This window comes from Chenopodium album, chromosome 19 (genome assembly GCF_948465745.1).
Source record: "Chenopodium album chromosome 19, dcCheAlbu1.1, whole genome shotgun sequence".
Taxonomy (NCBI): Eukaryota; Viridiplantae; Streptophyta; class Magnoliopsida; order Caryophyllales; family Amaranthaceae; genus Chenopodium; species Chenopodium album.
In genome coordinates this window covers 8,200,720-8,225,444 of record NC_137852.1, presented here as the reverse complement: position 1 = coordinate 8,225,444, position 24,725 = coordinate 8,200,720, and the positions used below count along the sequence as shown (strand labels likewise).

At 34.9% G+C, this 24,725-nt stretch overlaps 2 protein-coding genes across 2 annotated transcripts; both read right to left on the bottom strand.

Annotated features, from left to right (window-relative positions):
- Nucleotides 1–2,098: 2,098 nt before the first annotated feature.
- LOC145595833 (uncharacterized) lies at nucleotides 2,099–5,562 on the bottom strand. The gene is made up of 2 exons (XM_081652264.1): nucleotides 2,814–5,562; nucleotides 2,099–2,686 (listed from the first exon to the last, which is right to left on the bottom strand). Exons 1-2 carry the CDS (start codon nucleotides 5,431–5,433, stop codon nucleotides 2,250–2,252), a joined length of 3,057 nt encoding a protein of 1,018 aa, XP_081508390.1. The 5' UTR covers nucleotides 5,434–5,562; the 3' UTR covers nucleotides 2,099–2,249.
- Nucleotides 5,563–16,268: 10,706 nt separating this feature from the next.
- On the bottom strand, nucleotides 16,269–19,831 carry LOC145594534 (uncharacterized). The gene is made up of 2 exons (XM_081650849.1): nucleotides 17,054–19,831; nucleotides 16,269–16,937 (listed from the first exon to the last, which is right to left on the bottom strand). Exons 1-2 carry the CDS (start codon nucleotides 19,686–19,688, stop codon nucleotides 16,501–16,503), a joined length of 3,072 nt encoding a protein of 1,023 aa, XP_081506975.1. The 5' UTR covers nucleotides 19,689–19,831; the 3' UTR covers nucleotides 16,269–16,500.
- Nucleotides 19,832–24,725: the final 4,894 nt, after the last annotated feature.

The window sequence follows — 24,725 nt, the reverse complement described above, 5'->3', positions numbered from 1 at the left end:
TAAATGGTAAATGTAGCTGTTTTAATTTTATATACTTAGTTATTTGGGTGTGTGTGAAAAGGTTGGTGCCCGGATAAATACAAGCGTGTAAACGCGTTGCTCCGGGCTGAGTAAAAGGTCCGGAAGAATTGAAAAGTTAGCTCTTGGCCTCCGAGTCACGTTGCAAGTTCATCAAATTGATAAACAAATCACTAAAGTGAAAAGCTTTCACTGCACCAACTACTGCTGACTTGAGTCACAATATTGAGAGGAATATTCCCTTAAATCGTACTTTGGCTTATATAGCCTTGATTACACCAACTACTGCTGGCTCACATATATGACAAATAACTTAAGCAAATGACAATAAAACTTTTACTACGAGTACATTTTAGCTGGACTTGTACTTATATTCCCTTGATCATTCCTTTAATCCTTGTGCAATATCTGCACCTTCCTCTGTGATTTCCTGCTCCCACTCAGCATTCTCATTCTCATCCTTCCTCCTTTCTGATACATCTGTTGACTCTTGTTGCCCTGGTAATTCAGTAACCCATAGGGAAATTATAGTCATTAGCCAAATCCCGTATAATTAAGGACGTAGAACGTATTTAAAAAAGGCGCTATGCCGCTATACTTTTGATAATAGTAGTACATCTGCAGCCCTTTACTCATTGTTTAATTCTTTAAGTACTGTTGTAACTTGTAAGTGTTGCTATTTTGAAGATAATCTAATTTTCAAGGGAAGTGCAGTTAAAATAAATACTACTGTTGCTGTTTTGTATTAATTCACAGTAGTTGATACTTTTCTTTTCATTTGTTAAAATAAAAAAAAAAACTTCTGGGAAATCCTAAAATTGTTAGAAAGAACTATAGTACTATTTTAGGATGCAGGCATACTAATTTGGCAAAACTGTTTTTGACATCTTTCATGCAGTTAGTTATGAAAGAATGTTTTTTTGTTCCAGAAATTAATTTTTGTGCATTTGGAAGTTAGAAGGCTTGAAGAATTCAATTGAGAGGATATGAGACACAAGATGGGATATGAGACACAACTACTAAAATCCAAAAAATGTTGTACAATAGATTGCTATTTCAAAATTGAGAGGATATGAGACACAAGATGGGATCATTTGTCTCTATGAAAACTGTGTATCTTGGGGAACTTGCAAGCTCTCCTGGCAGCAAAACTGGATTCATCTCACTTGCAGTTTGTCATTCCTGTGCTATATCAAACAGGTTCCTCTAAGACTCAAGAGGAGCTTATGAGATTTTTTTGCGGAATTAGTGCCTGCATTTATATCAACTTAGTTAGTAAACTTTGGTTAATGTAGTTATTATAAATAAAATTATGAAATGTTGGCCTGCTGCACCTTCTGTCCTTGATTTGTAAGGAAATGGAAGATAATGTGATGGCAAATATAAATTTAAAATGGAATGGCATGTTTTTGCAAATATGATGTACTGTTACTATGCTAGTCCTTGTTAGAGTGTTGTTCCTTGTTGTGGACTCTTCATTGAAGGAATGAATTGAGAGGTTGTTACTTGGCTTAAGTAAAATTTGTAGTTAATTTGATTCTATTAGTGTTAGAATTTGTTAAAAATTGTAAGGTAATGAATTCAGAAACATATCTATTGTTTAGCTTCCTATCAAATTTTATTTGATTATACAAGTACTCTCTATGTCTATTGTTGATGTCAACTGATTTACTTTTTTTTTTTTTTTTTTTTATAGGTAACAAGAAGGGAATTTACATCAAGATTCTTGATTTCACCATTCCTTATTCCAGGCCAGATCAGGCTATGCTAGGTAATGTTAGAACATTTTCCTGAAATCCTATAATTGTTGCAACTATTATTTTAGGATGCAGGCATATTTGGGTTTGCCTCGTGAAGAAAGGTTTAAATATATCTTGATAATTATACATAGTTCTGTAGCAGAAACTAAAACTACATTTTTGTGCTTATTTTGCTTGCTTGCTACGGAGGAAGCTTTAGCACCTATAACAAATAACATAATAGAACTCCCTACAGACTTTAGTGACTGTTATCACTCAGGAAAATATCATAATAGTTTGATGATTATTACACTAACCTATATAATATCTTAGTGAGTGTATTTGGGAAAAGCCATTCACTACCCTACTATCATAGGAAATGCGGTAAGCCAATCATTGTTATTTTAGGATGAAGGGAGAATATATTTCACTACTCCCTGTGATCATACAAAGATCACGCTTATTTTATTCTGATTTAGGGTACAAACTAAATTATACCATGTCATAGTCATCTTCATCTAATGTCCTGCTATTCTTACAGCCAGAGATATAGTTTTTGCCTCCTAGAAGAGGGTAAACATCGCAGTCATTCTTTGTTCTTCTTCCACCAGGACCTTCTAGGATGCTATGTCGTTGAAGCAATTGCAAAACCTCCTTCATTGATGGCCTAAAAGAAGGTAATGCACTGGTGCACATCAACCCTATCTTGAACACATTTGTCATCTCTTCCAAATGACTAGGTTCCAGCACTTCCTTATCAAGGACGTCAATGATTGGATGTCCCTCATTAAAGTGCCTCAATGCCCACTCTGCGAGGTTTGTGTGCTCATCTCCAATGTGAGGTTCTTTCCCTGTCACTAACTCGAGTAGAACTACTCCGAAGCTGTATATATCAATCTTCTCATTCACTTTGCTTGTATAGCAATATTCTGCAATTCACAATCAGATGGCAAACACATTCATCTTCAGTTAATTAAAGTAGTTAGTATATTGGTAGAAATCATCTTTGAAATATTGTCCTGTTTACAACATACACGAGTAAGCTGGAAAATTTACCTGGGGCCATGTAACCAAAAGATCCAGCTACAGCAGAGACTGTATTAGGCTCTCCTCCTGGCTTAGCCAAAATCCTTGCTAACCCGAAATCATCAATCTTTGCATTAAATTCGGAATCTAGCAAAATATTACTGGATTTTATATCCCTATGAACTATAGGAGGTGAACAATCATTGTGCATATAACTTAATCCTTGAGCAGCATCAATAGCAATTTTCAATCTAGCAGGCCAGTCCAAAACTGCTTGTTGAACCGAACCACTCATTGATGAAACACGTTGCCTTTTACTCTTATGGATCCATTTATCCAGGCTTTGTTTCTCCATGTACTCGTAAACAAGCAATTTCGAGTTTTCACTTGAAATACAGCAAAGTAACTTCACTATGTTGAGATGCCTTATATTACCCAGAACCTGGACCTCAGCAATGAACTCTTTTTCCAAATTGTTGCTCTTTTTCTTGTTATTCCATATACTCTTTACCGCGACAGCTTCCCCTGATTGGTTAATGGGGATCCAGTAAACTTTACCAGATCCTCCTGAACCAATCGTATTTTTCTCAGTTAAGTTAGCAAGGATTTTCTCTTCTGTGAACTGTAGCTTTTGAAAAGGGGTAAGTTTCCAAGTATCTGGCCTTTTCTTACTATGCCAATTTTCTCTGATTAGGAACACAATGAAGTACAAAGTTGCTATGAAGGCGATAAATGCAAGGACTGTGACCAAAGCAACATATTTGGAGGACAAATTTAAGTTTCTTTGATGACTTGAGCATTTTGGGAGGTCTAAGAATCCGGTGTTGGAGCATAGATGGGTGTGCAGGAAGCTATTTTTGAATGCACTGTTGTCAATCCCAAGTGGGATTTTACCAGTAAGCTTATTGTAAGAAAGATTGAGTGAATTAAGCTTTAATTGGCCAACTTCAGGAGGAACTTGGCCGGAAAATTGGTTATTAGACAAATTAAGATAAGAAAGGACAGGTAAAGAGCCAAGAACAGAAGGAATCGAACCAGAAAGCTCGTTATGAGAGAGGTCTAAACTGTTTAATCCTTGCCATGAGATTATTTCAGAGGGTAGCTCACCTGAGAGTTGATTGTGATCAAGTAAAAGAGTGTTAAGTAGTGGCAGCTTAGTTAACTCCAACGGAACAGGACCGGCAATCAAGTTGTTGCTAGCTTTAAGCACCTGCAATTTGCTCCAAGTGCTTACACTTGGCGGAATTTTACCAGATATTTTGTTGTTGCTGATTTCCATGCGACTTAAGTTCCAAGCCAATTTGTCAGGAATTTGGCCTGAAAATTGGTTGTTGCTAAGTAACATGGTCTTCATGTCCTGCAAAGACCACAGCCCATCAGGAACTTCTCCTGACAAGCTGTTGTTGTAGAGTTCAACAACACGCAAAGTGTTGCATCGGCCTAGAGAAATTGGGATTGTGCCATTCAGATAATTGTTGAATGCCACAACACCCAACAGCTTCCCGTTGTAGCAAAGATTCTCCGGCAGTTGGCCAGTGAATGCATTGTCTGACACCTCGATGCCTTCAAGTTCCGAGTGCAGGCCCATTTCTGTGGGAAGTGAACTAGAAAACCGGTTCATAAACAAACTCAGGTACTTCAAGGATGTAAGTTGAGCTATACTTGGCGGAATTGTTCCATGAAATTGGTTCTGAGACAATTTCAAGACTTCTAATTTCTGCAACTTTCCAATATCTTCAGGGACTGTTCCTGTCAATTTGTTTCCTGAGACGTCCAATTCCACCAAGTTCAAGGCCTTAGCTGGGTTTGGCAATTCCCCAGATAACATATTGCTGAACAGATATAATTTTTTCAAGTTCTTGAGCAAGAACAACTCACTAGGAATTTCGCCCTCCAAGTTATTACCATCCAAATCTAAATGCTCAAGGCTATATAAATTGGTAAAACCTTTCGGAATTTCACCAATCAAGTTGCATTGAGTCATCCAAAGGAATTTCAAATTCTTAAGCATCCGAAATTCTTTTGGCAAATTGTTTGGGCCAAAAGGGTTGTAAGCTAACACCAATTCCTCGAGGTTTTCCAAGTGTCCCAGCTCGGAAGGGAATGTGCCATTAAACAAATTGGAATCCAAATACAAGGTGACTAACCCTTTAAGTTGAGCTAATGAAGGTGGGATATCACCAGTGAAGTTGTTAGCACTAAGGTTAAGATGTTGGAGGCTAAGAGGAAGCTCATTTATGCTATCTGGTAATTTCCCAACAAAGAAATTTGAAGCTAGCACTAAAGTTTGGAGCTTGGTACATTTGTTTAGAAATGTGGGGAAGTTACCTTCGATATAATTGTTTCCAATATCAAGGACAGTGAGATTTTTTAGGTCACAAATGGAAGAAGGAATTTCGCCTTCGATGTTTTGGCTATTAAGGGAGATTCCGGTTACAGTTTCGCCACCGGAGCAATTGATTCCAGGCCATTGACAAAAATGGGTGGTGGAGTTCCATGAATTCATTGGTGGTTGATTACTCCATTGTTGTTTTATTTGCAATAAGATTTCTTGTTCTGTTTGTGAAATTACGAAAAAGGATAGAGTGGTAAAGAGGATAAAGGGCAATATGGGGAGAAAATTGGTTGTTCGAAAGATAAAATTTGTCATTTTCTATGTGGAGTTGGATAGTTTTGCTATGTTTTGGTTGCTCTGTTTCCGAACCAGAGGATTTTAGGTGTAGGAAAATATGGTTAGGGAAAAAAAAAGGAGGGAAAATTGGTTAGAATTTTCAACGGCTTCTAGTGTTCGGTTAGGCGTATTTAGTTGGGCTACTGGATGAGTTTAAATAATGTGAATTGGAATAGGAATATGTCATTTTCCAAGTCAAGTCAATGCCATAAAGGACTAATCGAAAATCAATCAATTACACCACTAATCAATTTTGGATTTTTTGTTGAAGAGTCATAAGGGCGGGGTGAGAATCAATTTCAGGATCTTCTGAAATCGGGAGGAAAGCTCTAACTACTTGAGTTATACCTCAATAAAAAATTCATGTGATAGGTTCGTAGTGCAAAGTATATGTTTGTGTAATTGTGTTGAAGCAAGATTACAAAGATGTTCATCTCAGCATATACGGAGTATTGATATACTTCGCGCCATATATATGTCATATCAATATATCATCTAAGCCACTTAATTCTATATTTGTTGAAAATCAATATAATGTTATAATGGGTATATATAATTAAAAAACATGCTTTGTAATTTACTAAGTAAAACTTACAATTATATTGCTGCAATTTTAATTTGATTTTTTGTTGTAAAAAAAAAATGATTTGAATTCTCTTGTGATAATCCCTATTTAGTATTTACTTTGTAATAACTACGAAGTACAACTACGAGGGCATGTTCTCTTCAACTTAATTTTAGTTCAGTTCAGTTCAGCTCAGCTCTTAATTTTCTTCTCTCATAAACAATTCATTTCAGCTCTATTCAGTTCAGTTCAACTCCAATCAGTTCAGTTTAGTTCTGTTCAACTCAATTCAGTAAATCAAAACAGGCCCTAAATACAAACGTATGAACTTTTTTTGGTCACATAGTTTCCATCTAGCAAATTAAATTTAGTTTATAATAAGTAGAAGAATCTACTAATACTCCATAGAAAATTAGTATGAGCCAAAATCAACATTGTCCTTTGAACTTCTAATATCATCAATTTCTATAACCCAAGTTATAAGCAAAATGACAATTGCTTACCCTATAGCAATTTAGTCAATCTGGTCACAAGTTACTAAGCAAACTTGAAGCATATATGGTTTGATGCTGCATGCACATCGTTAAGGTATATAGCTAGACCTGGCAAACAGGTCATTCGGGTCGGGTTCGGGTCGAGTCAATTCAGGTCGGGTCAACAAATGTTCGGGTCGGGTTCGGGTCGAGTCGGGTCGACTCAGGTTTCGGGTCAAATTCAGGTCAGCACTTCGGGTCAAGTTCGGGTCAGGTCAAGTTCGGGTCGGGTCAATATTTAGGATCAATTTTTGGGTCAATTTCGAGTCGGGTCAACTCGGGTCGAGTCTATTCGGGTCAAGTTTGTGTTGGGTCACCAAAATAAATTCACTTAAAAAAAATAGTTGGAAAAATAAAGTAAAATCGTTAAAAAAAAAAAAAAGTCACCAAAATAAATTCACTTAAAAAAAATAGTTGGAAAAATAAAGTAAAATAGTTAAAAAAAAAATCGTGAGTACCTATTACTTAGAAAATAAAGAAGCCTTAAAACAAGTAGTTCATCATTTCATCCTATTCTCTTATTATTTGGGTCAATTCGGGTCGGGTTGATTCGGATCAATCAATTCGGGTTAAAATTGGGTCGGGTCACTTCGGGTTTCGGGTCATTTCGGATCGGGTCAAGTTCGGGTTTCGGGTCAATTTCGGGTTAGGTCATTCGAGTCGGGTCACTTCGGGTCATCGGGTCATGTTCGGGTCAACTCCATTTCGGGTCGGGTCGGGTTAGTTCGAGTTTGGGTCATTTTCGGTTCAATGATTTCGGGTCAACTTAAGGTTACGGGTCGGGTCATTAAGGTCGGGTCAATCGGGTCGGGTCAGGATTGCCAGGTCTATATATAGCTAGCATCCCCTCTTCTCTAGCTTAGGTTTTTTCCTTTTATTTTCTTCGCTATATTAGTTTGGGAGGATGTATGAATTGAACTTTCGTATGAGATTTTTTTTTTTTCCTGAGCCATTAAGGCGAGAGTGAGAATCGATCCCATGATATCCTAAAATCGGGAGGAAAGCTCTAACTACATGAGCTATTCCTCACTCTCTTCGTATGAGATTTGGTAGTGGTTAAACACAAACTTATTGAAATTTATATTATTCAAAACTTAACTAAGGGCCTGTTCACATTTACTTAATTTCAGTTCATTTCAGTTCAGTTCAGCTCCAATCAGTTCAGTTCAGTTCAGTTCCAATCAGTTCAGTTCAGTTCAGCTCTTAATTTCCCTCTCACATAAAATATTCATTTCAGCTCAATTCAGTTCCAATCAGTTCAGTTCAGTTCAGCTTCAATCAGTTCAGTTCAGTTCAGTTCAGCTCAGTTCAGTAAATATGAACAGGCCCTAATTTAAGAAATAAATGAAAATGATGAGGTGATAACAACATTCATATTAGCTCCAAAAAAAATACACAAAGTATTGTGTAGAACGAACTCACTTGAGTCCGGTCATACAAACAGAAAAAAAAAAAAATTCTTAATTGTTAGAAATTAAATAGTAATGGTTAGATATTAAGTTATAAATATCAGATATTAGACTAAAAGTGTCGAAAATTAGATGATAATGGTCAGATATTAGATTGTAATTATCAGATATTAAATTGTAAGTCTCAGATATTAGATTTTAATTGTCAGAAATTAGAATAGTCATATGTATGATTATAATTATCAGATTTTAGATTGTAATTGTCAGAAATTAGATTATAATTGTCAGATATTAGATTAAAAAAAATTATATTATTATAGTCGGATATTGATTTATAAATATCAGATATTAGACAATATTGATCTGAATATTTGATATAGGGAAACTCAAAGAAGTATAGCCGTAGCAATTTGCGAACATATTCTTTAGCGACATCTAAACATGGGCACGGGCCGTGCCTGGCCGTGCCGGGGTGGGGGCCGTGCCGTGCCGTGGCGTGCCTGAAATTGGCACGCCCCAGCCCACGGAATACGAAGTTCGATAATACAAAAAGAATACAATACGAAGTTCGATAATACAAAAAGAATACAATAGTGTATAATGTAAATATGTAATCATGTAATTATTATTGGTCGTCTTCGTCTTCGCCTTCGTCTTCATCTTCGTCTTCGTCTCCTAGAGGTTCAAGTTCATCCGCCAATTGAGTGGATTGAGAAGTATGAGAACTAAAAGAAGTCGACGTTCCTTCATCGTCATCGTTTTGTGCATAAGTACGATCTTGAGAACGAGTTTCGGCATCCAACCAATCCTTGAAGCAAACACACATTTCAAGTGTTTCGGGTTTTAGTCTTGTTCTTCTATCGTCTAGAACTCTTCCCGACGCACTAAAAGCTCTTTCGGAAGCAACGGAGGAGACTTGGATAGCAAAAATATCACGAGCCATTGCCGACAAAATTGGATGTTTCACGGCTTGTGATTTCCACCAATCGAGGATGTCGAGGCCAAACTTCTCTTCATCGTCCATGCCTTTCATGAAGTCGTAACTTAATTACATTTGCAACTCCGAAACATCGCTTTGTGTTCTCCTAGATGATGATGATTCTGTACCTGAATACTTAGACATCAAGTTAGCAACTTGTGCAAATAAACCTTTGGCCCGTTTACTTACATTTTTGGATGTTTGAGAAATCGAGACACGGTTCCATATTTACTTTCATAAACTCTATATAAATTAAAAAACTCATCCGTCACCTTATTCTTAAAAGTTTCAACATCATCTTCAAAATTCATGTTACTATAATAAATATCAATTAATAAAAAGGTGCCATCATATTTTTGTCTAGGATCTAAAATAGAAGCAAAAATATAAATCACAGGAATATCGGTGTAATATTTACGCCATTTATCCTCCATGGATGGAAGATATCCACGATAAACATGTTGTGATCGGTGTTCCGCAAAAAGTTGTGCAAGTAAACATGCATTTCTAAGAAAAGAATGAGCACAAGGATTATATACAGAAGAAAAACAATGTGTCATACCATATAGTAATTGTAAAAACTGCATATATTTTTCACAATTAGCCCAATCATCTTCAAGTAAAGCATTTTGTGGAAATTTCATATTATAAAAAAGTGTTAAATGAACCTTGTACTCGATTGCCCGACTCAACATTTCATAGGTGGAGTTCCACCTAGTTGGACAATCCGGTGCTATTTTTATGGTTTTTATCCGTTGTTGCCTGCAAAAACCTTTCCATTCTTGATATCTCATGTTAGAGCTATTAATAGACATAATAGCATTCCTTATTTTGTGATAAAATGGACCAATTGCTTCTGTTCCATCCTTCACACACAAGTTAAGAACATGACAAATGCATCTAACATGAAGTGCATCTCCATCTAATATAACATCGTTCAATTGGGATTTGACCAAATTCGCACTATATGTCATAGAAGTTGCATTATCGAAAGTCATAGACATGATTTTATCCCTAAGACTATATGCATCAATGGCTTCCATTAAATGATGTGAAATGTTAAGACCGGTATGAGGGTATTCAAACATTTTGAAATGAATGATGCGTTTTTGTAACATCCACTCATTATCTAACCAATGACAAGTAACACATAAATAGTGAAGTCCGTACCCACCATCCCATGCATCGGCGGTTAAAGAAACTCTACTAGGAAGATTAGCTAATTCATTTACTAATTTCAATTTGTACTCTAGATAAGTCTTCATGGCAGCAGATCGAACGGTTTTTCGGGAGATTTTTTTGTGTTTTGGTTGTAGTGCTTGGTTAATATAGTTGTTGAAGGCATCATTTTCGGCGAAAAGAAAAGGTTGTTCTGCATGTACAATCATTCTCCCAAGTTCATCCCTATCTCTCTCGTAATTGTAAATGAAACCTTGTGGATGGAATTGAGAAATTTTAGGTTGGGTTGGATCACTAGATGGTCCACCACATTTTTTTGTATGTCTAGTAAGGTGTCCCGTCCCTCCCTTGGTATCGGCCGAGAAAATTTTACCACAAGCCCGACACTTGCATTTTTTTCCATCTTTACTTAATTGATAATGTGCCCAACATTCACTCTTTCTTTTGGTTTGAGAAAAATCCTCTTCGGTACACCACTCTAATATGTTAGGATTTTGGGTGTTGGGAATTTGGGTGGATGGTTCACTCGACCCGGAGGCTTGTGTTTGGCTACCTTGGGAAGGAGGAGGAGGAGGAAAAGGAAATTCATATTGTTGAAATTGGGTTTGTTGATATTGGGTCCAAGGAGCCATATCATCCATTTGTTCTTGCCGTCCCGTGTTTTGGGGATGAAAGAAAGGGGTGGAAGTGTTTGGAAAGGGCATGTTAGAAGAGGGAAAGGACATGTTAGGGGGGGGGGGACATAGACATTGAAGTGTTTGGGTTTGGTGATTCCCTACGTTTTGACTTGGCTTTTCTAGAGGAGGAGGAAACGTTCGGGTTTGATGCCATGATTAATTAATAATAATAACACAACTAACAATAACAAAGTAACAATTAACAACAATGAGATCAATGAGAATTAATTAGTAAGTAGTTTTTATATAAATTAAATTTTTAAAAATAATTATAATAATAGTAGATTACTTGGATCAATGAGATCCCAGGTAGGAGAGGTTAGGAGCGACGTTGTCCAGAGCCCAAATCCCGCCTTAGACAGATTTCAACAATCCAAATAACCCACAATTAAAATAGAAAATAGTTTTTATATAATTAAGTAGTTCCAAGAATACAATAATAATAATAATAATAATAATAATAATAATAATAATAATAATAATAATAATAATAATAATAATAATAATAATAATAATAATAATAATAATAATAATAATAACAATAACAAATTAAAATAAAGTTGAGTTAGATCTTACAATGACGCTTCAATGCTTTCCCAAATTTATAATTTCTCGAACTTATAATTTCCCGAATATTTAATTTCCCGAATGTAAATATAACAATTTTTTTTTTTTTTTGGTAGTAGACTAATAAAAGTAATAATAGTAAAAATGTAAAATTTATAAGACAGTAGGAATTTTTTTTTTCTTTTCACAAAAGAGAGCAAGATTGTATGATTTGTAGGAATTTGAGAATTGAGAATTTGGGAGTAAGAAAATTAGAGAATAAGAGAGAAGAGATGAGTTGATGAATTGTGAAAAATTTGGAGGGAAATATGAGGTATTTATAGGGAATTTGGGTGGGAAATGGGGTGGAAAACTAGTCGTTTATAGCTGTTGGAAAACGGCCATAAACGGCTAGTTTTCCAACGGTAAGGCACGGGCCGTGCCTGGCCGTGCCGGCGGGTCGTGCCAGCGTGCCGGCCCACGTGCCGGTCACCGTGCCACCCGCCGTGCCACGTGCCGTGCCCGTGCCGGAATCCGAATTTTTGTTCACGGCACGGCCCACGGCCCACAGGTGGGCCGCTGTGCCGTGCCGTGCCGACCCCCGTGCCCGTGCCGGCACGGCCCGTGCCCACCTTTAGCGACATCTTCTAAGCTTTTGTCATATCTAAGCTCAACAAATCCCAAAGCCATCCACATATTTGAAGTATTAAATTATTCCCCGACTCATTGTAGCTAACCTTCAGTACGTATTTGAAGCTAATAATTTATTCTTAAAGGCCTGCCAATCATTGATTGTGCGTTTCTCTATCGGGGAATGGGTGGGGGAGGATCAACGGCGCTGGGGGATTGGGAGGGAGAGGGTGGTCGCCAACCGCGACAAGTGCCTAGATAATGGCAGTGGATGTGGATGGGGGAAGGTGTGTGCATTATAAATCGGACTCATGTGAAATGGTCTCATGGGTACACAAAATCTTCTCAATAAAATATTGTACTTTTCCCCAAAACAAAAATGAAATGGAGTACTCCCTCCGTCCCTTAATACAAAGCCTCTTTCTCGGCATTGTATTAAGGGACGGAGGAAATATTTTTTTAAGGCAAATCTATACCTATTAGTCTATAATCACACAAATCACAAGTGGCATGTGTCCCCCTTTCCTTTTCCCCCTTTTTCTTTTTTTTTTTTTTTGGCAATAATCTTAAATTTACTTCTTATATCTTGACTTAATACGAAGTAGCATTTATAGTTGCATTTTAATAGTTGTTGCTTTGACGCTTTCTCTTGCTTTTAACCTTCCTTTTTCTCAAGAAAAGCATGAACTAAAAAAAAAAAAACTATTTTTTTCCCAAATTTTCGAATAATGTTACATATATAGGCCAAATTACTACTTGGTAGTTGAGTTACTAGAGGATTACAAGTTTATAAACCTTTTGTTGAAAATTTTATTGTAGTCATCTTTAAAATGAATACTCTCCTTATGTTTTAATAAGTGTTATACTTCTTTTTTTTTTTTTTTTTGGCAAAAATCTATATTTTAATAGTATATCTCTTTCCTCTCATGGTTTCCACCCAAATCCACTAATATTTTTTTATTATTATTTCTTCCCTCTCATATTTATTATTTTTTAATAAAATTATTAACCCTATTATCTTTCTTTTATAATTTTTAATACTCCAATTATCCCAAGTACCTCTTATTTTATCTATATCAATTAAATTGCCTAATACTATGTGAGTCTAACACTTACTAAAACACGGAGGGAGTACCACTATTCTAATATTTTATTGGCTTATTTTTTTAATTTATTTTATGTGTCGATATTGACTCAAAATGATATTTCTTATTTTCATTTTTCAATTTTTTTTTAATATTTTCAGAATTAATTTATGAATTATTTTTCAATTTCAATAATAATAAAACTGAATTTAGTAAATCAATTATAAAAATTAAATAATTGAAAATTATTACAAATTTAATAAATGAATTTTAAAAATTAAGTTAATAATTTTAATATAAAAAAAATCAAAAATTAACCAATAAAAAATTAATATAGTGGTAGTCAAGATTAGAATCATCCAAATTTGCACTGGCAGGAAAAAAACGAAAGAATTTCTGCCTATGTTTTTCTATGTTCCCCCATAATGGCCATAATAGAAAAATTGGTTCGGGTACTCCGTATTTTTAACGTTTGGTGACACTTTGGTCCTTGAAAGTGGGGTTAGCCGTTTACTTGACTCCGATCCATTAATGATAAGGTTAATGGAGTACTCACTATGGTTTGTGCCCGGTGTTGGTACGAAAAATAGGGGCGTTCACTATTTGGACAAAATATTACTATATTCAAATTGAGTATGATTAATTTGAAATGTATGTTAAAATTACATGTCTGACTAACGGTGTAGTTAATGTTTCTTTTATTTTCATATTTTCACAAATGATTCTTAAATCTAACATTACTAGGGCGCTTGTTAGCTTATGCCCTCGTCCCAAAATATCCGGGATGTTGGGATAGACACATAGTTTAAGAAAACTTTGATTGAGATCATTGAATACATTTGTTTAGTGTAAAAAGATTCCAATTTTCATTTGCTTTTTTTATATGGCTAAATTGATTTCTTAAATAAATCAGTGGGTCATGAAAGAGTTAAGAAAAATAATTTTTACTTCGTAATTAGTAGTCTCATGCTGTTAATCAGTTATTCTGAAACGGACGAATATGGAAATTGTGTCTGTTATTATGGGGCGTAAAGAAAACTTTGTACTGTACTAGATAATATGTTCAAACCATTCCCTTCTAACAACATTTTATATGACTGCGAATTTTTACTCAAAAATTGAAGTAACAATAAAGAACGGAGGAAATACTTAAGATGTTAGAACAAACACCCCCCCAAAAAAAACAAAAAAAAAAAAAAAAAAAAAAAAAAAACCCAACCTTCCCGTGCAACAAGCTAGAAGGAAACCTACAATCATGCATGTCATACAAGTGCTATGAAAATATGGACCACTAAGAACTTTCTTGGCACTAAAGTGTACATAAACCTAAGTGTAAAAAATCATGGGGACTTTTTAGAAATTCCAATAATCACATCTAGTAGTTGGGAATCACAAATATTTAGTGGATCAAAAAGTTTTTCCATCAAATAATTTAATGAAAAAATGGATAGGTGGAAAAATTGGAATATAATACAACTAGAATAGTTATTTTCCACAACTAAGAAACTCAAAAATTCTAACCTAATCAATGCTTTTTTCACATTGACTATTAGTAATTACCTAATGATTTCATTGTAATGTTGCATAAAAGCATGTATGTTGCCCATTGTTTTTAACAAATCTGGCATAAGGTTATCCACCCTTAAAAAAAATTGAAAAAAAAAAAAGAAAGAAAGAAAAGTAAGAATGTGGATTTTTGTATTTTGAAAGGTAAAATTCACTTTCAGCGATCCTCTCACAAGCCACCATCCATGTAGAATGACAGTTTTTATTAGAGTTTAATTGAATAATAAAACAAATCTTGAAGTGTTCGTTTGGCATTAATGTGGTTTTCTGTTTTTTGGTTTTTTAAAAGTATATTATTATATATGTCACATAATGAATAAAAAAATATTTAGACTTATTATTCTAAGGGCATGTTCTCATACGTTGAAATTTAGTTCAGTTCAGTTCAGCTTAGTTCAGCTCAGCTCAGTTCAGTTCAGCTCCTAATTTTCTTCTCTTATAAAATATTCAGTTCAGTTCAGTTCAATTCAGCTGAGTTCAGTCAATGAGAACATGCCCTAAAATCCTGATAATTTTGAAAACTAACAACTGAAAAGGGATAACACATTTATCTTGTTTCTTGTTTTTGGTTTTAATTTTTTTTTTAAAAAAAAATAAAACTGAAAACCAAAAATAAAACCAAACAAGCCCGATATTATTTGGTTGGCTAATGGGTAGTTGGTTGTGCGCAATTTCTATCATACTCCTGGAGGAGTACCATGTACACGGTACTCCAGATTTTATAAAACTCATGTTATTTTGATGTTAACTCTTTGTTACTTCAAATTATAAATATGTTATTTTTAAATACATGTATGTTATTTCGTCTTTTTTCTCATTCATCTTCCTCCCGCACTCACTCTATCTTCCTCTTAGCTACTCCAACAAAATCATACACTTTCTCTCTCCTTTATTTCAATTTTCTGGGTTTTTGAGGAATCAACCTCACTCTCACACTCTCTCTCTCTCTTCCTCTCACTACTCCAACTCTAAATCAAACACACTTTCTCTCTCCTCTTTTCTTCTTCTAATTTTCTGGGTTTCTTAGAAATCAATTGATTTGAAGGTAATTTAAGGGTTTAAATGTGTTTATGGCCAGAAATTTAGTATCTTCTAAAGTGTTTGATTCTCTTCACGATGTCTTAAAACTCAATAATGCTAATGTTATTTTGATGTGAATTTATTATTATTTCAATTTATATATATGTTATTTATAAATAAGTACATGTTATTTAATGTAATTTAAAAATAGCAGGAGTTGAGGTTGAAGTATTAAATAAGTAAATAACATATTGTTGTAACAAAATAACACAACATTTAAACAAAATAACATAAAGTGTGCGCAAAATAACTCAAATATATTGTGTAAGGAGTACCATGATGCATAGTACTCCAGGAGTATATAATACTAATTGGATGCGTCCAAAATCCAACTCTATTAATTTCAAATTTGACTAGTTTTGATCTAATTCTAAATCATATCCAATTCTATTAATTTTAATTTGACTAGTTTTGTTCTAAATCTTTGAGCTTGAATTGTTCAACGCATGATGCTTGATATGAGTAGAGACCTAAAGTAAAGAACAAATAATTTAATTTGAAATGATTGTTCGTTGAATCACTTGAATGAATCGGTAAAGGAGGCTTTTATTCATATTTTGCTTGATAGTTGCACATGAAAAAATGGAGTATTTCTTGATTGTATTATATAACTTGTTTCGGTGCAATGGAGGCACATCCACTACAGCAGCTGAGAACAGAATACATGCTTTGATATAAACCTCCCAAGAGACTACAATGATTACTGTAATTACTCGTATGTAAAACTATAATCCTACATTTACAGTATAATTGGTTATCCTACAGAAATACAGCAAACTCGCGCTATAGATACAAACTCAAACCATGTCATAGCTATCTTCTACTGTCCTCTTGCTATTCTTACAACTAGAGATGTAATTTTCACCCCCAAGAAGAGGGGAAACATCGCGATCATTCTTTGTCTTTGCTACTCCAATACCATCTAGACTGATATGTCGTTGAAGCATCTGCAAAACCTCCTTCATAGATGGCCTAACGGCTGGTAATGCACTGGTGCACATCAACCCTATCTTAAACACATTGGTCATCTCTTCTATATAACAAGGCTCCTGCACTTTCTTATCGAAGACATCTTTGATTGGATGTCCTTCGTTGTAATGCCTCAATGCCCACTCTGCAAGGTTTGTGTGCTCATCTCCTATGTGGGGTTCTTTTCCTGTCACTAGCTCGAGTAGTACTACCCCGAAGCTGTAGATATCGATCTTCTCATTCACCTTGGTTGTGTAACAATATTCTGCAATACACATTCAGATAGCAAACTGTCAGCTAATCAAAGTTGATACAATAGAAGTATATTGTCAGAGAATTTTTTTCGAAATTTTATTGTGTAAGATTGGGGTAGAAATTTACCTGGAGCCATGTAACCAAATGATCCAGCAACTGCAGACACTGTGTAAGGCTCTCCTCCTGGTTTAGCCAGTATCTTTGCTAGCCCGAAATCAGCGATTTTGGCATTAAAATTTGAGTCTAGCAGAATGTTACTGGATTTTACATCCCTGTGAACTATAGGAGGTGAACAATCATTGTGCATATAACTTAATCCTTGAGCAGCATCGATAGCAATTTTCAATCTAGTAGGCCAGTCCAAAACTACTTGATGCACCGAGCCATTCTTTGATGAAACAGTTTGCCTATTACTCTCACGGATCCATTTATCCAAGCTTTGATTCTCCATATACTCATACACGAGCAATTTCGAGTTTTCACTTGAAATACAGCAAAGTAATTTCACTATGTTAGTATGCCTTATAGTACCGAGAACCTGAACCTCAGCAAGGAACTCTTTATCCAAGTTGTTGCTCATCTTCTTGTTGCTCCATATCCTCTTAACCGCGACAGCATCTCCTGATTGGTTAACAGGGATCCAGTAAACTGTCCCTGATCCTCCAGACCCAATCACATGTTTCTCAGTTAAGCTGGCAATAATTTTCTCTTCTGTGAACTGCAGCCTATGAAAAGAGGTCAATTTCCATGTACTTCTATCAAGTTCTTCCTTGTTCTTTCTTCGTCGGATTTCCTTGATTATGAACACCATGTAGTATAAAGTTGCTAGCAAGGCAACCACTGCAAGGACTATGATCAAGACAAGATATTTGGATGACAGGTTCGGTTTTCTTTGATGTTTCGAGCATTTTGGAAGGTCTAAGAATCCGGTATTGGAGCATAAGTGAGTATTCAAAAAACTATTCTCATAAGCCCTATTATCAAGCCCAACTGGGATATCCCCAGTAAGCTTATTCGAGGAAAAGTCGAGTGAAGTAAGCCTTAATTGACCAACTTCAGGTGGAATTTGGCCGGAAAATTGATTATTGGACAGATTAAGATCAGTAAGAACAGGTAAAGAGCCAAGAGCAGAAGGAATCGAACCAGAAAGCTCGTTATTAGAGAGATCTAAGCTACTTAAACTCTGCCATGAGATGATTTCAGAAGGAAGTTCACCTGACAGTTGATTCCCATCAAGCAAGAGAGTGTTAAGATTCGAAAGGCTAGTTAATTCCAATGGAACAGTACCTGTGATCATATTGTTGCTCACTTTAAACTTCTGTAAACTCTTCCAACTACTTACACTACTTGATGGAAACTTGCCAGAAAACTTGTTGTTGCTCAGCTCGACAAGACTCACATTTGCAGCCAATTTCTCAGGAAGCCGGCCTGAAAATTGGTTGTTGCTAAGTTGCATAAACATCATATTAGGCAAAGTCCATAACCCTGCAGGAACTTTTCCTGTCAAGCTGTTGTTGTAGACTTCAACTACGTACAAAGAGCTGCATTGGCCGAGTGATCTTGGAATCGTTCCGTTTAGATAGTTGTTGAATGCCACAACACCCATCAACTTCCCATTGTAACACAGATTCTCAGGCAGTTGCCCTGTGAATGCATTGTCAGACACCTCGAAGCTCGTGAGTTCTGAGTGTAGGCCCATTTCCGGAGGAAGGGTGCCAGATAACCGGTTCATGAACACCCTCACTGTTGTCAGCTTAGGAAGTAGACTAATACTTGATGGTATTGGTCCATGAATTTGATTCTGAAACAATTTTAACATTGTTAAACTTTTCAGTTTACCAATATCATCAGGGATTACTCCTGTCATATTATTCTGTGACAAATCCAATTCCACCAAATTCAACGATTCGATCGAAGTTGGCAATCCCCCAGAAATCATATTCTTGTACAAATACAATTTAGTCAAGTTTTTGAGCAAGAACAACCCACTTGGAATCTCACCCACTAAGCTATTATCAACCAAGTCTAAATGCTCAAGGCTAGATAAATTGGCAAACTCATTTGGAATTTCACCAATCAAATTGCATTGAGTCATCCAAAGGAACTTCAACTTCTTAAGCATCCCAAATTCTTTGGGTAATATGTTAGGGGCAAAAGGGTTGAAAGCTAACACCAATTCCTCAAGATTTTCCAACTGTCCCAACTCAAATGGGAATGTTCCATTAAATAAATTGGAATCCAAATACAAGTTGATCAACCCTTTAAGTTGGGCTAATGAAGATGGAATATCACCAGTGAAATTGTTAGCACTAATGATTAAGTATTGAAGATTAGGAGAAAGCTTATTTATGTCATTTGGTAATTTCCCAACAAAGTAATTTTGAGAAAGGTCTAAAGTTTGGAGCTTGGTACAATTGTATAAAAATGTAGGAAAGTTACCTATTATACTATTGTTTCCAAGATCAAGAAGAGTGAGATTCTTGAGATCACAAATGGATGGAGGGATTTCGCCTTCGATGTTTTGGCTATTGAGGGAGATTCCGGTTACGGTTTTGCCACCAGTGCAAATGATTCCAGGCCAATCACAATAGGATGTATTGGAAGTCCATGAATCTGTTGGTGGTTGACTGTTCCATTGCTCCTTGATTCTCAACAGAATTTGTTGATCAGATTGTGAAATTACCAAAAAGGGTAGAAAGGTGAGGATGATAAAGGGTAAAAGATGGAGGAATTTGGTGGGAGGAAAGGGTAATTTTGTCATTTTGTATGTGGAATTGGGTGGTTTTTGCTCTGTTTTTGGTTGCTCTGTTTTCAGAAACAGGGGAGCTTAGAACTTAGAAGTGGGAAATCATTTTTGGAGAGAGAGAGAAAAAAAAGGGACATTGTGGTAATTTTTTCAACGTTTTTTTGTGTTCAGATTTGGTGTGTTTCAATTTGGCTTATTGTATGATTTTATTATATCATGGGTTGGCTAGCACATCATTATTTGTAAGTCAAAGTCAATGTAATTAAGAACATCTTTGGTCATTAATTATTGTTAATAGATTAATGAAATGTATAAAATACTGCACGGCTAAACTGGTCCATGTGTTTCTAGATAATAACAAACTTTACTATAGATAATGATGAATAATTATGTGTTGAAAAGTCTAAGATGGTAGAAATTAGATGCTATTGTTAACTTACACGGGTGATTTTGTCATATATCCCTTTAATGGAATAGTTTTGTATTTGTTAATTTGTTATCACATTATTTGATCACTTGTATTTAAAATGGTGACATGTCACTTTCCTTGTACCAAATAAAAGTTTTATTTTGTCTTTTTCACAATTTTGTAAGAAGAAAAATAAAATACTAAAATTGTGGAGATTAGTTTGATTAAAGATTAATATTATGACAATTTTTTTTTTTTTGAAACATTATGACAATATAATAAGGTATGGTTATTAAAAGTAGGGGTGAGCAAAAATTCAGGGTACCCTGATGTGGAACCGGAACCTGTTCGGAACCGCAGGTTCCAAACCCCAACAGGTTCTGGTTCCAGGTAATAAAATTAGGAACCTGTTGCAACAGGTTCCGGTTCCGGGTAATAAAATTTTGGACCTAGAACCTGTAGGGTACCCTGTTAGTACATGTTCCCTATAGGATACATGAAAACGAAACCTATATGGTATTGAATATTCTAGACAATTAGTGTTGGTTTGTTATATTTGAAGCGGTTTACTAAAGTTGTAAGCTTTTATTGTGAACATCCATTTTTAAAAATATAGAATTGTCACAATTATCAAGTAACTATTAAGCTTACTTTGAAAAACAGGGTACCCTGTTTAGGAGCCGGAACCTGCAAGTTCCGGTTCCGGTTCCCAATTCTTAGGAACCTGTTGCAACAGGTTCCGGTTCCGGTTCCTATTTTAGGAACCTGTTGCAACAGGTTTCAGTTCCAGGTACCGATATTTTTACAGGGTACCCTGCTATGCTCACCCCTAATTAAAAGTACATAAAGATACTTTGTAATGAGTTTTGTTGATTTGAGTGAAAAATTTATTCATTCTAGTAATATTGCAACAATAAAACTTAAGTCCTATTCATCATTCTTTTTGACCAAATATTATGATTTATATGTTAAGAATAATTTAGTTAATTAGTCATATGAGATGTTGTTAGATTTGTCTCATAACAATGTATGAAATGTGATTTGAAATGCAAATTTTCATCCTTTTTGCAATATTACTAAAATGGAGGAAATATCTAAATAGATAAAGAAAATAATATATAAGAACATGAATTTGGGTGGAATGAGATTTTTATTATATAGAGAAGAAGATGGGTGGAAAACAAAGGATACGATTGTATTATTAGTTTAATGAATATATTCTTCTAGAAAAAAAAAAAAATAGCAAACATTCTTCTAGATTTAAAAAAAAAAAAAAAAAAAAAAAAAAAAAAAAAAAAAAAAAAAAGAAGAAAAAAGAAAAAAAGTGTCATCTTCAAAAAATGTATAGCAAATTGACAATTCAACAAAACTTCAATACAATGGAAATAATTATGACACTTAGATAACACTTCTAATTTTTTTTTTCATATATTTTTGATAGATAATACTTGTAGTTGATTGGAATCAAATACGGAGTACTACGTATAATTTTCTGAAATCCATTGAATTCGAAACAATAATAGCTTTCCCAAAATATATTGACACAGCAATCAAAGTGATCACTAGTCAAAAATGGGTAGGCAAAACCTTTTCATTTTTGGGATTAGTCTATACCTAAGCACACTATAAGCACATGGTTTGCTAAATCAATTACTTGCTTGAGTTCTCTACGTACTATACTCTTTGCACGCACATTGTTGAGATAATTAGATTGGAGTTATTTGAATCCTTTTAGATTAGTCATTGGTATAGAGTAGGATGATGCGTGAACTTTTGTCTCTCCTTTCTTAATTTATTGGCTACTTGATTAGTTAATCCAGTCGTAACTAATTAATGACGTTATTTGTGGACTCAATCAATTCTACTCGAATTCAAAGCTTGTAAGCTTGTAATATCTACGAGTATAATATAAACATGAGTAATGTAAGCCTTTGTAAACTGGTTGATTCATTTCTCAATTTCTATCAATGAAATAAACTTCTATTCTCTCAATCTCTCTCTATTTCTCTTTATGTTTAGCCGTTTACTTGACTACATTTATTAATCAGATCCATAATAAGGGTTTGCACTTACTGTATTACTTTTGGAGTAAAAGTAATCACAACATTCAAACGTGATTTGTATTGTGGGTCCAACTTTTTGGTCAAATAATCAAGAGCCACTTACTTTGACTTTTTAGCGCGGCAAATGACGACTTTGACTTACAAATAGCTAACATTAGTAGATTTCTCCAACCGACCGTGTGGTGTGGGCCACTATAAATATTTTTGTACATTGCTGCAGTGTTTGCAACCATCTTTACAATGACTATTAGAGCCTTAGAGGGGTTCCAATAAGAGGGTTGAGAGAGATTTATAATTGTCTCGCAAGGGTAGGTTGGTCATTTTATACGGGATTTAAATTTTACCATTGTAGATTCAGTAGTCCTAAATAGACTTTCAGTGCTATAAAATATAATTTCAGTGATATATATATATAAAAAAGGTTCAAATGTCTCATTAGTCTGTCAAATATTATCATTAGAGCTCAGTGGTATAAAATACACTCTTGGTGGAACTCAATACAGTTTCAGTGGTACTTATAAAAATCCTCAGTGATATAAAATAAAATCTCAATAGTTGTGGTCTCAGTTCTTTTTTATCCTTTTTGCACGCGAAACCAATTCTAACGAAAAGGTGGGTCTTACCTCACCCTTTTTTCACTCTCTCTTCCTAGTACATTTGCTATATTATTTAATGTTGTGAGACATTTTATTACATCTCATAACCCTCCAAATTTAGGGCATGTTCACATTTACTAAATTTCAGTTCAGTTCTGTTCAGCTTCAATCAGTTCAGTTCAGCTCTTAATTTCCCTCTCACATAAAATATTCAGTTCAGCTCTTAATTTCCCTCTCACATAAAACTTTTACAAATTATAATTTTGAAGAGCTTTGGAACGCTTTGAATAGAAAAGGCACCAGCAGGTAGCTATCGTAACAAGCAAAAGACCAAGAAAAAACACCAGTAAGAGGAGCATTGTCTACTAAATGACCATCGTTTGATCTTGTGTTGAGCAATGTGCATTATTCAAAGTTTAGTTCTTACTTTGTGTTATTAATTTGATTTCGGATTTTCCCAACCATTCTCCATTGGGTTATTAGTGAAGCAAAAATCATCACGCTTGATATCAGTGACGTATCCAGGATATTAATGTACAATGATGCACATTGACATCTACTCCATTTGTCTCTAATGGACATTGATTTTATCATTGAGAATGTTGGGCTTAACTATCAAGATCGAATTTAAGATGCAAAAGCTGCTATGATAGTGCAGAAACCAGAAAAAAGATAAAATCATAAAAACTAAACCAACAACATTAAAAGATAAACATACTAATGTTTACCTCTGGACTTGTAGGTGCAGGGCAAGTACCTGTCAAAATCCAAACAGTCTAAAGAATTCACGTATTTCACACACACGTAAATTAAAACGAAAGTAATCTCTGCCTCTGCATACACACGGTCAATATGTATAACCAACCCAATTAAACTTATGATCTGAGATGTTTTCTTCAGGCGAGGCTCATCTACGACATTGTCAAAATCATCGTTGCATGGACTCCTTTCATTATACTCCTTTGCAACTCCCGAGCTGTCACACATGGATGGGCTGCACACGATATTTTCCAGCAACAATATTACTCACAGGATGAAATGACATGCAAACTAAAAGTGAGTGAATGAGGTTGAAAACTGAACGAATGAATGGGGTTATACACAACACAATTGACCGAATGAGGTTCGTTGTAAAGTGAATGCGAACCCGACACATTTAAAACGTCTAGGATCGATGAGCACAAGAACATCATAGAATTGAGTGATCATATCATAAGATTTAAAGCGTCTAGGATGAGCACAACAATATCATATCGTAGGGTTGAGATATCATATCATAAGATTTAAAGCGTCTAGGATGAGCACAAGAACATCATAGGGTTGAGATATCATATCATAACAAGTTAAACACAAAAGAGGAACTAGATAGTAAACAAAATCAAGACATACCGAAACTGAATTACTATAGAAATCATGTTTAGTGATCTTTTCTTAAATTAAATTACAATAATATTTTTTTTTTTTTAAAATATACAACCTATATACAAGAACAAGGATGATCACCTTCATCATTAGAATTGATCAAAGTTGATCATCTTCGTCTTCGGACGAGGATAGAATTAATAAATGATAATGAGAACAATAATTTAGAGATAATAACAAGAAAAAACAATCAAAATATATAGAGTGGATGACTTACAACACTCGTAAAGGACATTATTGCCCAATTCATTCACATCCTTCTCCTCTCTAATCACAATAAATACCGTACCAATTGCCTTCTTTGAACCACTTTCCCAATTATCCATTTCTTCTTTGATAAAGGCTGTAATTATCTAATCTGAAACTAATTTAAACAAGCAATTTGAGCAAACCCTAAATTCGAAGAAAGTTGGGCAAAATTGAATAGAAGATGAATCAATCTACAAATTCTGATTTTGTCGGGTTTTATTGGTTTCGGATAAATAATGAGTCGATACAAAGTAGGGTTTGGAAGGTAAATTACTGGGTATAAATGTCCGTAGTTGGCTTAAGTTCACGAAAT

Bases quoted from the DNA above. Each gene is read 5' to 3' on its own strand.
- LOC145595833 (XM_081652264.1), bottom strand. From the start codon at position 5,433: ATGACAAATTTTATCTTTCGAACAACCAATTTTCTCCCCATATTGCCC. The intron at 2,687-2,813 runs GTAAATTTTCCA...TGTGAATTGCAG, and splicing joins TTTTGGTTACATGGCCCCAG to AATATTGCTATACAAGCAAA.
- LOC145594534 (XM_081650849.1), bottom strand. From the start codon at position 19,688: ATGACAAAATTACCCTTTCCTCCCACCAAATTCCTCCATCTTTTACCC. The intron at 16,938-17,053 runs GTAAATTTCTAC...TGTGTATTGCAG, and splicing joins ATTTGGTTACATGGCTCCAG to AATATTGTTACACAACCAAG.